Below are 12,783 nucleotides of genomic sequence, written 5' to 3'. Positions count from 1 at the left end.
TCCCGGCTCAGCTGGGAGCCTGCTTCTCCCTCTGACCCTATCCCCTCTCATGCTGTTTCTCTCTCTCTCTCTCAAATAAATAAATAAAATCTTTAAAAAAAAAAAAAAATAAAAAAAAAAAAAAATAAACTTCAGGACAGAAACTACTCAAGAGACAGAGAAGGGCATCATATAACCAAAAGGTCAGTTCACCAAGAAGATCGGAGAGTTACAAACATACATGCATCAGACATCAGAGCTCCGAAACATCTTAAGCAAACACTGACAGTAATCGTGGGAGAGTCTAATACTCCACTCTCAGTAATACACAGAAGAAGCAGACTGAAGATCAGGAATGAAAAGGGGACTTGAACGACACTGTAAACCAATCGCACCTAATGGACACATACAGAACACCATCCGACATAATCTCATATATAGAAAAACCTAAGAAAATACATACCAAAAAACTGTTAGAGGACTAAAAAACAAATATATACCACCTTCCTAAGGAGCCTTTTAGGCATTTTTATCAAATCAGTCCCCCAAACAAGGGAACAATACTACTTTAGTGAAGAGAGTGTGGTCCAGGGGCGCCTGGCTGGCTCAGTCGATGGAGCGTGCAACTCTTGATCTCGGGGTCATGAGTTCGAGCCCCACGTTGGGTGTGGAGATTACTTACTTTCATACATACATAAGAAAGAAAATATGGTCTAGTGTAAAAATAATACTGTGTTGTGAAGTTAACATATACAGAAGTAAAAAGTATGATGTCAACAGCACAGAGGAAGGGAGGGGAGAAATGGAAGTTACCATTGTAGGCCTCTGACATAGGTGATGTGGTATAATAGTGTTTGAACACAGACTCTGATACGTCCGAGAGGAATATGGTAACTCTTGATAATTCACTAAAAACAATGCATGTTATCCAGAAACACATAAAAAATTTTATCACTACATTCATGAGGTGTAGCAGTCAAAATAGTCCTGAATTATATTTGGTAGTATTTTAAGATTTTTCATCTATTATCTATGCACGATGTAGGTCCACTTTTTTTTTTTTTTGGACTCATCATTAACTTTCGGAATTAAAAATAAGCTAAAGATAAGAACTATCTTACACTATTATACAGAATCCCATATAATTATGGCTTGTTTAGTATTTCCCAAACTCTTCTGTCTTACAGACCAGGAAAACATACTGACCAGAACTGAGACTGGTATATAGTAATTAATTTTTTAGTTTGTCAAAGATAACATTAAAAAAATTAATAGCCTATCACTAGGATTTCAAGGACATTTTAATAGCAAAACTTTTCATGATAAAAGACTCATTGATTGTCCTTTATGAACCTCACTTTTGTGCATCGATTTTTCTCATCTTTCTACTGATGGGCAAGAATTTCTGCACCAGCTCACGGTGGGCTCATAATCCAGTGTTTGTTATCCCTGGTTTTCCCCCTACTCTCCCCATCCCTCATTAGCTGGTTCATTAACCAGGGGTGGCCCACGTATCCATCAAAATACTCGTTTCCCCTCCCAAAGGACCCCCACCACCTTTGTAAGCTGTCTTCCTCCACACTTCCTCCCCCATCTTCCTCCAGGCTTCTTGAGCTCCACCATTTCCTTGAGACCCAACTCACATCTTTTACCTCCCACGATCTTTTTTAAAGTGAAGCCTTTCAGAGAACCTTTAGTCAGTTCTTATTTTCAAGAAACTAAACTAAAGCCTCCTAGCTTGTCAGGCTTTTTACCATGTTTGTCCAACAACTAAAATGGCTTTCCCCCTAAGAAAATTTATGCCAACACTATCTTAAATGTCTTTTCTTCCTGATAAAAACAAACAAAAAGACCGTCTGAACTAAAAAACGAATTCAGTGAAGCTGCGGGATACGATATAAACAAGCAGAAATCAGTTGTGTTTCTGTAGGTGAACAACGAGCAACCCAAAGATGAAGTTAAGAAATGGTTCCATTTGTAGCAGCATCAAGAAGAACAGGAATAAACTTCACCAGCAAAATGAAACACTTGTACACTCAAAACTATAAAATTACAAAACGAAAAATTGAAGAAGACACAAAAGAAATGGAAAGACATTCTGGGTTCACGAATTGGGACACAATATTGCTAAGATGTCTTTACTGTCCAAAATGATCTACAGATTCTATGCAACCCCTGCAAAAATCTAACAACACTTGGGCAAAACCAGAAAAATCCCCCTGAAAATTCATAGGGAATCTCAGGGACCAGGCCCCCAACCGGCCAGAACAATCTTGAAAAAGAACAATGTTGGAGGCCTCACACTTCCTGATTTCAAAACACACACCAAAGCTATAGTCATAAACGTAGCTTGGTACCGACGTAAAGACAGACATATGTAGGGGGCACCTGGCCGGCTCAGTTGGAAGAGCATACGACTCTTGATCTCAGGGTCTTAAGTTCGAGCCCCACATTGGGTGTAGAGATTACTAGAATGAATGAATGAATGAATGAATGAATGCTTAAAAAATAAGATGGACATGTAGACCAATGGAAAAGAATGGAGAACCCATAAACCCCTCATGTATGGTCAAATCGACCATTCCGCGAAGGATGGCACTTGGGAACAAATGGCACTTGAAAAACTGGTATCCACATGCCAAAGAATGAGTTTGAACCTCCCTACCTTATGGACCAAAGATTTAAATAGAACAAAACTATAAAAGTCTTAGAGAAAACCTAGGGGAAAAGCTTCGTGACATTGGGTTTGGCAATGATTCCTTGGATATGGCAACGAAAGAAAACTAGATAAACTGGGCTACATCAAAATGTAAAACTTATGTGTGAAGGGGGCACTATCAAGAGTATGAAAGGGCTGCCCACAAAATGGGAGAAAGTGTGTGTAAATCCTAGAAGTAGGTGTAAATCCTGTAAGAGGTTAGTATCCAAAATATATAACATCTTTCTACTGATGGGCAAGAATTTCTGCACCAGCTCACGGTGGGTTCATAATCCAGTTCATAACTTAAAAAAATCCAACAACCCAGTTAAGAAATGGACAGAAGATCTGAATAGATGTTTCTCCAAATGGTCAGTAAGCTCATGGAAAGATCCTCAAAATCACTAATCACAAGGAAAATGCAAACCCAAACCTCAATGAGATGGACGCCACCCTCCCTCCATTCGGATGGTTGTTACAACAAAGAAAGGAAACAAGTGTTGACGAGGATGTGGAGAAATTGGAACCCGTTCACACCACTGGCCGGGGTGTAAAATGGTGCAGTTGCTGGGGGAAACTGCATGGCAGTCCTTCAAAAAATTCAACACAGAATGACCATACGATGCAGCAACTCCACTTCTGTGCATGTTCCCGAAGAACCGCGCGCTCGAGTCCAACAGATGCCGGCACACCGGCGCTCACGCGGCGTCATCCACGATAACCAAAAGCGCTCCGTCGATGGGTGAGAAGATGAACAAGATGCCGCACATAGATGCAACACAGGATTATTCAGCTTTAAAAAGGAAGGAGACGCTCTCACATGCTGTAACACAGACGCACCCTGAGGATGGATGCCGGGGGAAGCCGCCGAGCACCACTGGACAAGTACCATACGGCACTACTTACAGGAAACTCCCAGAGTAGACACATCCACGGGACACTAAGTAGAAGCAGAAACCGCCGGCGGCGGGGGGGGGGGGCGGGGGACGGGGGGGCGGTTTGTGTTTAATGGAGGCAGAGTGTCCTTTTGGGAAGATGAAAAAAAGTTCTGGAGAAGGGAGGGTGGTGGGGGTTACACGAGCATGTGAATGCTGGACACTTAGAAATGGTTAAAATGGTGAATTTTATGTATATTTTCCCATAATAAAAGTAAGTGTCTAATAACAGTACTTACCTTGCAACATGCTTGGGGAACCTGGGGCATACGCCATGGGGGGCCCCCATAAACAGACCCGGTCTCTGGCCTCCCCGCTCCAGGTGCCCGACCTTCCCACTTATGGATGGAGCGCAGAAGGGGCAGGACCTCCACTGAGGAACACTCTTCTGCCCTCGCTGTTCCAAGGCTGGTTTTCCTAGAAAGCGGGGGTAGTGCCGAGGGCGTGGTGTGAGCGAGCCTGGCCCAGAGCCCGGGGCCCTCAGTACGCCAGCCTCCCTCCAAACACTGACCACACGAGTCTGCCACCCCCGGGTTCCACAGCTGACTCCCCCTCTCTGAGCTGGGAACCCCTTCTCTGTGAAGTGGAGAGCCCCCCCCTTCAGGGCTCAGGGACCACCTACCTCCCAGGACCGGTGACCCGTGCAGCGGCCCCACCTTGTGGCCACCCGCCACCATCGCCCCTGCTTCCCAGGCACAGACTGGGACACCACCCTACCCCAATCCTGTAGGGTGGTCACCTCCCTTGGTCGCCTCTGCTTCTTCGGGCACATCTGGTTACACCCCTCAGGCTGGACTTTGTGGGGACACTGCATGACATCAGCTGCAGGCTTCCCCCCGTGCTGGCCTGGGGCATCGGGGGACAACGAGGGGCAAAGGCAAGGCCTGGGAAGGGCTCCGAATCCCCGCCCTGAAAGGGGTCTTGCCGGGCAGGCCCTGAGTTGTGGGAAGGCGTCCTCCTCGCAGCAAACGGAGCACTTCCCAGTGGAGCGAGTCCCTTTAAATTCAGAATCCCAGTTTTACAACGTGGGCCGAAGCCCCATCCCGCTTCTCATCCTCGGACACTACGCCGTGTGCTCAGGAACCCCCCACCATGTCCTCCAGGGCAGGCTCTTCTGCCTTGTCCGCTCCGCCCGCAGGATGGAGGAGGCCAAGCTGGGGGGGCAAGGCCTCCGTGCCGCCCGCCGTCCCCCCGCCCCACGCACACAGGTGACCCGGCAGCAGCCCCGAGGTGGGGAAACCAAGCCCAAGGGACCAGATTCGAGGGCATGTTTCCTACCGTCAGAGTCGGGACCGGCCTTCCTCGTCACCATCGCAGAAGTTCCAAGCTGAGACCCCTCCCAGGTGTCATCTGCTCGTCACCAGAGAACCACTGAGTGTGGCTCCTGCCGGCCCCGGGGCTCGGTCCCCGAGGGCTGAGGAAACACCTCACAGAAACAAGCATTTCCACACACATTAAGGGATGACACGTCCTTTTATAAAATATTTATTCTAAAAAAATCACACTGTACAAATTTAGATAGAACATTCTCAATGCTCCTATTTATAAAAATGTGAACATAACAGACTGGAGTGAACCGACAAACTTCTGTGGCTCTTTTCTTTTTAAATTAGGCAGGAAAAAAGTGTTTTTCCAAGTACAATGATAGTAAACGTGTCGAAGGCGCCCAAGAACCAGCCGATGAAAAGCGTACCATTCACCTGCCGCTCCCAGAGCTCACGCTCTCCCCGTGGGTCTGCACCCACACGCACAGGACAGGCGTTCCCACGGGGTGAAGGAGGCCTTGCTGACCCGCGTCAGCCGCTCGCTGAGCTCCCAGAGCCGGTTCCATACAGCAGAGAAGTTTGTGCTGAGAGAAAAGCCAGCACGATTTGTTCATAATTTCCTGTTTCTCTAACAAAGTGGGTTTTCTGTACACTTGTTATAAAGTCTGCACAAAAGCACAAAGCTCCTGTGAGGTGTTACTTCTGAGTTAAAAATGGACGACAGAGAACCGTCTTCTACAGTTCAAGCTGTACATTCACACAGAGGGAGAAACACGATAAAAAATTCACGAAGAAATTCCAGGCCGGGGAATCCTGGTTTCTGGAAGGGGACCGCAGAAGCTCGGACGTCTCCGCTCTGCCCTTGCTGACGGCCCGGCTCCCGTCCCGGGCGGGCGGCGCCCCTCGGGCCACGTCTCCCGCTGCCGCTGCGGAGCCCAGGCCGAGGGGCCTCACAGCCACGGGTGCCAGGCGGGGTCCATGCGGCACAGGTTGTCCAGGCTGTTGGCGGCGGCCACCAGCGTGTTCACTTTGCTCTCCCCGCCTTCAAACTGGGCCAGGTTGTGCAGGCGGGTCATGATGGCCGTGACCGCTTTCTGCACCAGGGACACCAGCTGCTGGCTGTCCATGTTCTCAGGCTGCCCAGCGGCCGAGAGTGGAGAGGAGGTGTCCTCCTGCGTTTTTTTGTGCCAAGCGATGATCTCGTCCCGAAGCACCGTTTTCAGAATGCCATCCACCTGCAAGAAGAGAGAAGAAAATGGTGCTGGCTGAACCAAGCACAACCCGGAGGGGCGGCTTCCTAACGAGGCTGGGCCTGGCCACGGCGAGCCACGGCGCCCAGGGCCTCGTCGATGCACCAGGGAAGCCGCCTGGGGTCCAGCAGTGGCCACAAGGCATAGCCTTTTGGTCTGAGCAGGGCACACGTGTCCCATGGCACCTGCTGCTGACACACTGCTTCCTGGTGCCAAATGTCTGTTTCACTCCACGCATCTGAGCACCTGTCGAGGGGCCTGTTCCCAGCACTGCAGCCAAGAGTGAACAAAACAGAAACACCAACAGCCCCTTGCCCTTAGGGTGCTTTGCTCCTGACAAAGACATGCCCGACATTCCCTGTGGTGATGGGCACTGAGCAGAAACAGCAGCTGAGCCGGGCTCGGAGCAGTTCTGGGGGAGGGCGGGGTTGCTGGTGACGAGGTCACATTTGGGGTGAGACAGGAAGGAATCAAGGACGCAAGGCATGTGGCTGTCACACGACCTGTTTCTCGGGCCAAGGAGAGCCACCCTAGGCCTCCGTGTGGCCACAGCAGACTCTGGGTTCTAGCCCCAGCTCCACCACTTCTGGCCTGGGTGGCCTTGGGAGAGTTACTTAGCCCTCTGTGCCTCAGTTTCCCCATTTATATACAGGGCATAGTAACAGAGCCTCCCAAACGTATTTTTAGAAGAGATTCCCATACAAAATGGTCTACATTTTAGCCAACCTACAGGCATTCTCTACATTTAGGCTGTTAGGAAATTTGGGTCCAGAGTTTGGAGACAGTCTGATTCCTTCCCATCTACGCTGCACTGTCTACACAAAGAGTAAAGCATGGCATTATCCAAGTTGTAACAGGCCTTTGAAATATGAGGAGCCGCCTGCATTCTTTTTAGTTTCCAAATAGATGCCATTCTAAGGACTGCCCTATGATTGCTTCCAGGAGTGTAACATTTCAATCTACATGAGGACTTCCTATTTCAAGCCTTATGCCGCAGGTAGGTGACCGTGAACTCGCTGCAGCAGAGCACACACTGCTCCTCACGGAGAAATCCCGGGGCCATTTTTACTCATGTTCATACTCACGCTTTCCCCAAAAAGCACTCCCCACTGATGGACACGTGCAACCGAGCACTGAAAAGCACAAGACGTGTATAATGTAAAGTCTGCGTTCCCAGTTAAGCAGTTAGCTAATAATTTTAAAATTTCTCTGAGTAAACGCTTTTGGAAAGCGACAGGTACCTGAAGGCCTCTTGAGACACAAACTGCTCATCAGTGGAAAAAAAGAAAAAAGAAAAGAGGCACAAGTGATCTCTCCAGTTAAAAGAAAAGTAACCTGCGTTCAGTCCCCAGTTGTGAGGAGAGAATTACTCCGGTGGTGAAGACGGGCTGGGAGTGAGCGTGAACTGGATTCGAATCCCGGCCTGTCCTCCCCAGTGGCCTGAGCGCCTTCCCTGCCCTCGCTCCCCATCTATGTACGGCCTCCCGGAGCATCTGACGGGAAGCCGCCCAGCAGCCAGGGACGGGCGGCCGGGGGAAGGCACCGGGGCCCCTGGCCCATCACCGCGACAGAGCCGCCCCGTGGCTTCCCGTGGCCGAAGGTGTCCTGGGACTCCAGGGTGTGCCTTGCACGTCACAGCCCTTTAGGCCCCGTAACCACAGCGCGAGTAAGATGGGCGCCATCCTGCAGACAACACCTCTGCCCTTTTATTTTTAAGTAATCTCCACGCCCAGCGCGGGGCTCGAACTCACCACCCGGATATCAGGGGTCGCGAGCTCTACTCACGGAGCCAGCCAGGCGCCCGTCTTCCGCCCTTTTGTAGCGGAAAGATTTATATACACGCAAAACGGAAGGCAGCTTTGAAACCAAATAAACAAAACCTACGAGCAACAGTCATTGCTGGGAAAATCATCCAACAGAGGCTTCCAAGTCCTTTGTGTAAAACTGGTTCCTCAACATCCTAAATGCTTTCAGACAACAAACATTTTGAAACACTTTTTCCAGAAAGCAGCAGCTTGAATTGCGCAGCAACAACGGGCTTTCTCCCCGCTTACTAGCCGACCAGCAGCCTGTAGGCCGCGCGGTGTTCGAGCGACCCCGTGTGCGGTGCACCAGCCATCGTGGCCTACCTTGAAGTTGGGCTGGGCGAAGCACCGGGCCACGGCGATCATGGAGGCCGTCAACGGGCCGGAGACGCCGATGGTGGTCAGGAATTCGGAAATGTTGGGGGTGAGGCGGAAAGGGACGGGGCGGTTGGCATCCAAGTCTCCGGTTGCGTCGTTTATATCAAACCGAAAGTAGGCCACATTCAGTTTGCCAGTGTCCTAAACACCAGAAGGAGACAGTCTCAGAACTCACCCAGCACGATGCAGACGCTGAAGGAGAGGCTCTGCCTGGTGACACCCAATTACCTGAGCGATCTGTAACATCTCGGGGTTGAGTCTATTCAAATGCAAGACGAATTCTGCAAAGCCAATGAGTGCAAGCTGGATGGTGAACATCTTCCGGAACGTCCAGTAGTCCGTGGCGTTGGGGAACGTGTGCAGAGCCCACTCTTTCAGCATGCTGCGTGGCACCATGTTACTCTGAACTTCTTTGAGGATGTCTCGAAGGACCTGAAATGACATATCACTCCACCATAGCTTCCCTCAAACTTGTATTTTTTTAAAAGGAAAACTCTCAAATTGTAATTTTGTACTTACTTGGCACCAATAGAGTGAATTCTGTTGACAAATACATATGTGATGTCGTTTGACTAAACACGGGGATGTCAATTTTCCTCTAGGGCTCAGGTCATATGCTTAAAGCAACAAGAGAGCCATCGAATAAAAGCCTTAGCTGCATGATGTGTGGTATTTGTTTTACCAAGAATTTAGATAAAATCCGAATACTGTAACTTGTTAACTACAGAATATACTAAACCACTTTACAAAAATAACAAACGAATAGTTGGATACCAACACTTCACACCTAAGACTACTAAAAACAAAAGTCTTATAAACTGAAGGAGCTAGTTTCTTAAAGCAGAGCAGATGTTACACAACACTTCACACTGAATTTCAGTGTTTCAAACACCACAAATTCAGAGACAGTCTCAATAAAAACTTTACTAGAGTTAATTTAGTTCTTGTTAGACCAAATGGTAAAGGCACAAGGTCTATTCTGGGCTAAGTTCTACCCATAGAGAAGCCACTAGAATGCAGGCCCTAAGCAACCAAGAACCACGCAGACCATCAAGAACACTAGCACAAATCATAAAAATAAACTTAAAAAAAAACCAAACAAAACATTTTCATATAAACTTTGGAAAATTTTTTTAAATTCTGGAAATTAAAGGCTTACAACATCTGAGTAGCTTTTAGTCAAGAAAGAAAGGCTGAATCTTAGTGACAGTGAGCTTTGCAGCAGTTTAATTACACTATTCCCCTCCTCTTTTACCCACCTCCACATTGGCCTTGAAAACCAACAACTTTGCAACCATGGCAGCTGTAGAAACCGGCAGCCTAACAGCCACTGCCATGGGCAAATGTGTTTAGTGGGCCTCCCAAAACCTCATCTCCAGAGAATTATCACTATTTAACTGGGCGCTTCCTAAAAAAAGCCCCATTCATTGGGCTTGTCTGTTGGACTGAACTCAGAGTTCAGTCAGTGAGGAGCATCCTATTTCAATTGAAGAGCATTTGCTGAAAACAATCAGTGACAACCATTTAATGCTGCAGATGCCCGAGGCAGCGATACCAGCTGGAGCACAAAAGATGAGGGCAAACAAGAGGAAGAGCTAGGGAATGAGACGACCACAAGAGGCTTTGAAAAGCTTCAACATATTCCTAAGAATCTAGAAGATCACTTGTATGCTCATGAGAAACCTCAGAAAGCCCTATGCTCTCACATCCGGTTGACCGTGAGACTACATAAACAGGAAGTGAAAGCTAAGGCAGAGATGTAAATTACTTGGACATGTTGAAGGCACCCCCCCCACCACACAAACAGAGGCCCTCAAAAAGGGGGAAGACTTACTGCTTCAAGGAATTTAAGAAAATCTCTGTCAAATCATTAGCTAGCTGAGCAGAGATTTCAATGGCTGCACATGACAAAAACAGACTTTACAAATTAGTCCAGGAAAGTCACTAAACAAACAGCAACAATAACAAGCCTTGGGGAAAATTATCTGATTTCTAGAGTTGTCACCTATTATTAAAAATATCAATTTCTCAACAAAAAATCATTAGAAAAGCAAAGTAACAGAAAAACATAGCCAATACACAGTAAATAAAGTGCAATCACTTACATCCAGAACATACAAAGAATTCTTAGAATCAATAATAGACAAATCATATAATTTAAAAATGAGCAAAAGACTTGAATAGACATTCTCCAAAGAAAATATGCAAATAGCCAATTAGCACATGAAAAGCTGCTCAGTATCACTTGTTATCAACCAAAATGAATGAGAATGACTATAACCGAAAAGAATAATAACTGCTGGCAAGAATGCAGAGGAAAGAGAACCCTCATACACTGCAATCACCTGGGAAAATAGTTTGGCAGTTGATACAATGTTAAACATAAAACTTACCATGTGACCCATCAATTCTACTCCTAGGTATATGTCCAAGAGAAATGAAAACATACGTCTACACAAAAACATATACACGAATGTTCACAGTCATTAGCACTGGTCATAAGTCAAAAAGTATAAATAATCCAAAAGCCCATCAACAGACAAACAGATAAATTAAATGTGGTATAGTCACACAAGAGCATATTATTAAGCAATAAAAAGGAACAGACTACTGATACATGCTATAAAATGGGTAAACCAGGAAAACATTATGCTAAGTGAAAGCAAGCCACAAAAGGGCACATATTGTAGAATTCCTTTCGTATGATAATGAAGAATAAGCACATTCATGAGACCGAAAGATTCGTGGTTTCCAATGTCAGGGGGCAGAGAAGAATAGGGAGTACAGGTAATGGGTATGAGGCTTCTTTTTGGGGTGATGAAATGTTTTAATTTTTTTTTTCTTAAATAAGCTCCACGCCCAATGTGGGGCTTGAACTCCTGACCCTGAGCTCAAGAGTCACACGCTCTACTGACTGAGACAGCCACGCGCCCCTGGGGTGGTGTCAACTGCACAACTCTGTGAATATGCTGAAAACGCTGAATTGTACATTTTACTTTATTGTATTTGGGGGGGTGGAGAAGGAGAGACAGAATCTTAAGCAGGCTCCACGCCCAGCACGGAGCCTGATGTGGGGCTCAATCTCTCAACCCTGAGATCATGATCTGAGCAGAAATCAAGAGCTGGATGCTTAACCAACTGAGCCACTCAGGGACTCCTGAACTGTACATTTTAAAGGGTGAATTTCCTGGCAAGTAAATGATGTCTCAATAAAGGTATTAAAAAAAAAAAAGCAAAGGATGAAGACGCAGAGTTAGTAAGGAAACAAGCTAGGGTACAAAGAGTAAGGGGCCATGACACTGGCCTGTTCTGTACTGTTGTCAGCATCTCAGGCTGGCCCAACAGGACCCCACACGGTCTCTAAGCTGAACCAACCATCACCTTCATCAGTCATACGGCCGATTATAAAAAACTAGGAGACCCTCATGTCAGCAAATATTCGCAAATGGAGGTCATCAGTTTCCACAGTCAAAGGCAAATGCAGCCTGAAGAATACGATCCATTCATCTCCCACAAACACGTCAGAACTGTCCTTGGTCCACAGAGTGACCAGGCAGTGGCCTGGGACCTGATGAAGCCGTGACGCCAGTTCCCAAGGGAGGCCACAAGCTCTGTCCATAGAGGGACTGCACGCAGGCAGGAGGCTGCACCAGACCCCAAGGCCTGGACTGCCTCAGGCCCTGCCTGTGCCCTGAACACTGCCTAGGCGGGCAAGACGAGCACCTTGTGGCCTCCATCTTGCTAAAAACGAAGTCTCCCAAGTCTCGGACTAACTGAAATGCTGACATGAGGATCCCCTAGTGTTTTATAAACAGCAGTGTGACTGATGAAGGTGATGGATGGTTCAGCTTAGAGACTGTGTGCGTGGGGTCCTGCTGGGCCAGCTAGACCTGGACGGATGGAGACAAGGACGCAGCTTCCAACTCCATGGCATCTCGCCCAGAAACTGCGAGGCCCTCTCGGAAGGCACAGGAATGACCACAGTGGCGTCTGGGGAGCAGGCCAGGAGAGCTGCCTCTTGGTGATGCACACGATCCCGTACAAAACCTCCTCATCCAGACCCCACACCTCCCCTACTTCCTGCCAAGGGCAGGAATCTGCAGGCGGGGAGGGCCCTCTGTCCAGGCCTCCTGTGGCAGGCACTGTGCTCCCTGCCAAGCGAGTTTCACCTCCCGACACAGCTGGGCCGACATGTCTCAGCGCTCACCGCTTTCTGTATTTTAGGAAGTGTTTACGGTACAGATACCGTATGTTACCTAACGCCCCGGCAGCAAACCCGATGAATGGACTATGCAGTGGATAAATAGCCTCACGTCCCTTAGACCAAGTTTGGCCACCAAATGAGCTTCCCCTGAAGTTACTCTGCAGCAAATGTCACTTCATTAGGGTCCGTGGCCACCTAATTTCTACCACCTCACGAGGCCAAGGAGGGAAAAAGACACCTCTCGGCTGCCCGCGAGGCTGCACGTGGCA

The 12,783-nt window shown here is 47.8% G+C and overlaps 1 protein-coding gene across 12 annotated transcripts in view; it reads right to left on the bottom strand.

Annotated features, from left to right (window-relative positions):
• Positions 1–5,085: 5,085 nt before the first annotated feature.
• Positions 5,086–12,783, bottom strand: part of TRRAP (transformation/transcription domain associated protein) — a 110,948-nt gene continuing 103,250 nt past the window's right edge. For 11 of the 12 annotated variants that reach the window (XM_032393996.1, XM_032393994.1, XM_032393999.1 and 8 more), the window contains 3 exons: positions 8,539–8,742; positions 8,257–8,451; positions 5,086–6,112 (listed from right to left, as the gene is read on the bottom strand). In XM_032393996.1, the coding sequence (XP_032249887.1) occupies positions 5,828–6,112; positions 8,257–8,451; positions 8,539–8,742 (684 nt within the window). In that variant the 3' untranslated portion in view covers positions 5,086–5,827. The remainder of the gene's footprint in view (positions 6,113–8,256; positions 8,452–8,538; positions 8,743–12,783) is intronic. The other variant, XM_032394001.1, reaches the window with a different exon arrangement.

The sequence above is a fragment of the Phoca vitulina genome, unplaced genomic scaffold (assembly GCF_004348235.1).
Source record: "Phoca vitulina isolate PV1807 unplaced genomic scaffold, GSC_HSeal_1.0 scaffold79, whole genome shotgun sequence".
Classification (NCBI taxonomy): Eukaryota; Metazoa; Chordata; class Mammalia; order Carnivora; family Phocidae; genus Phoca; species Phoca vitulina.
The sequence above is the reverse complement of the archived record's forward strand: the minus strand, read 5'-3'. Positions and strand labels throughout refer to the sequence as shown.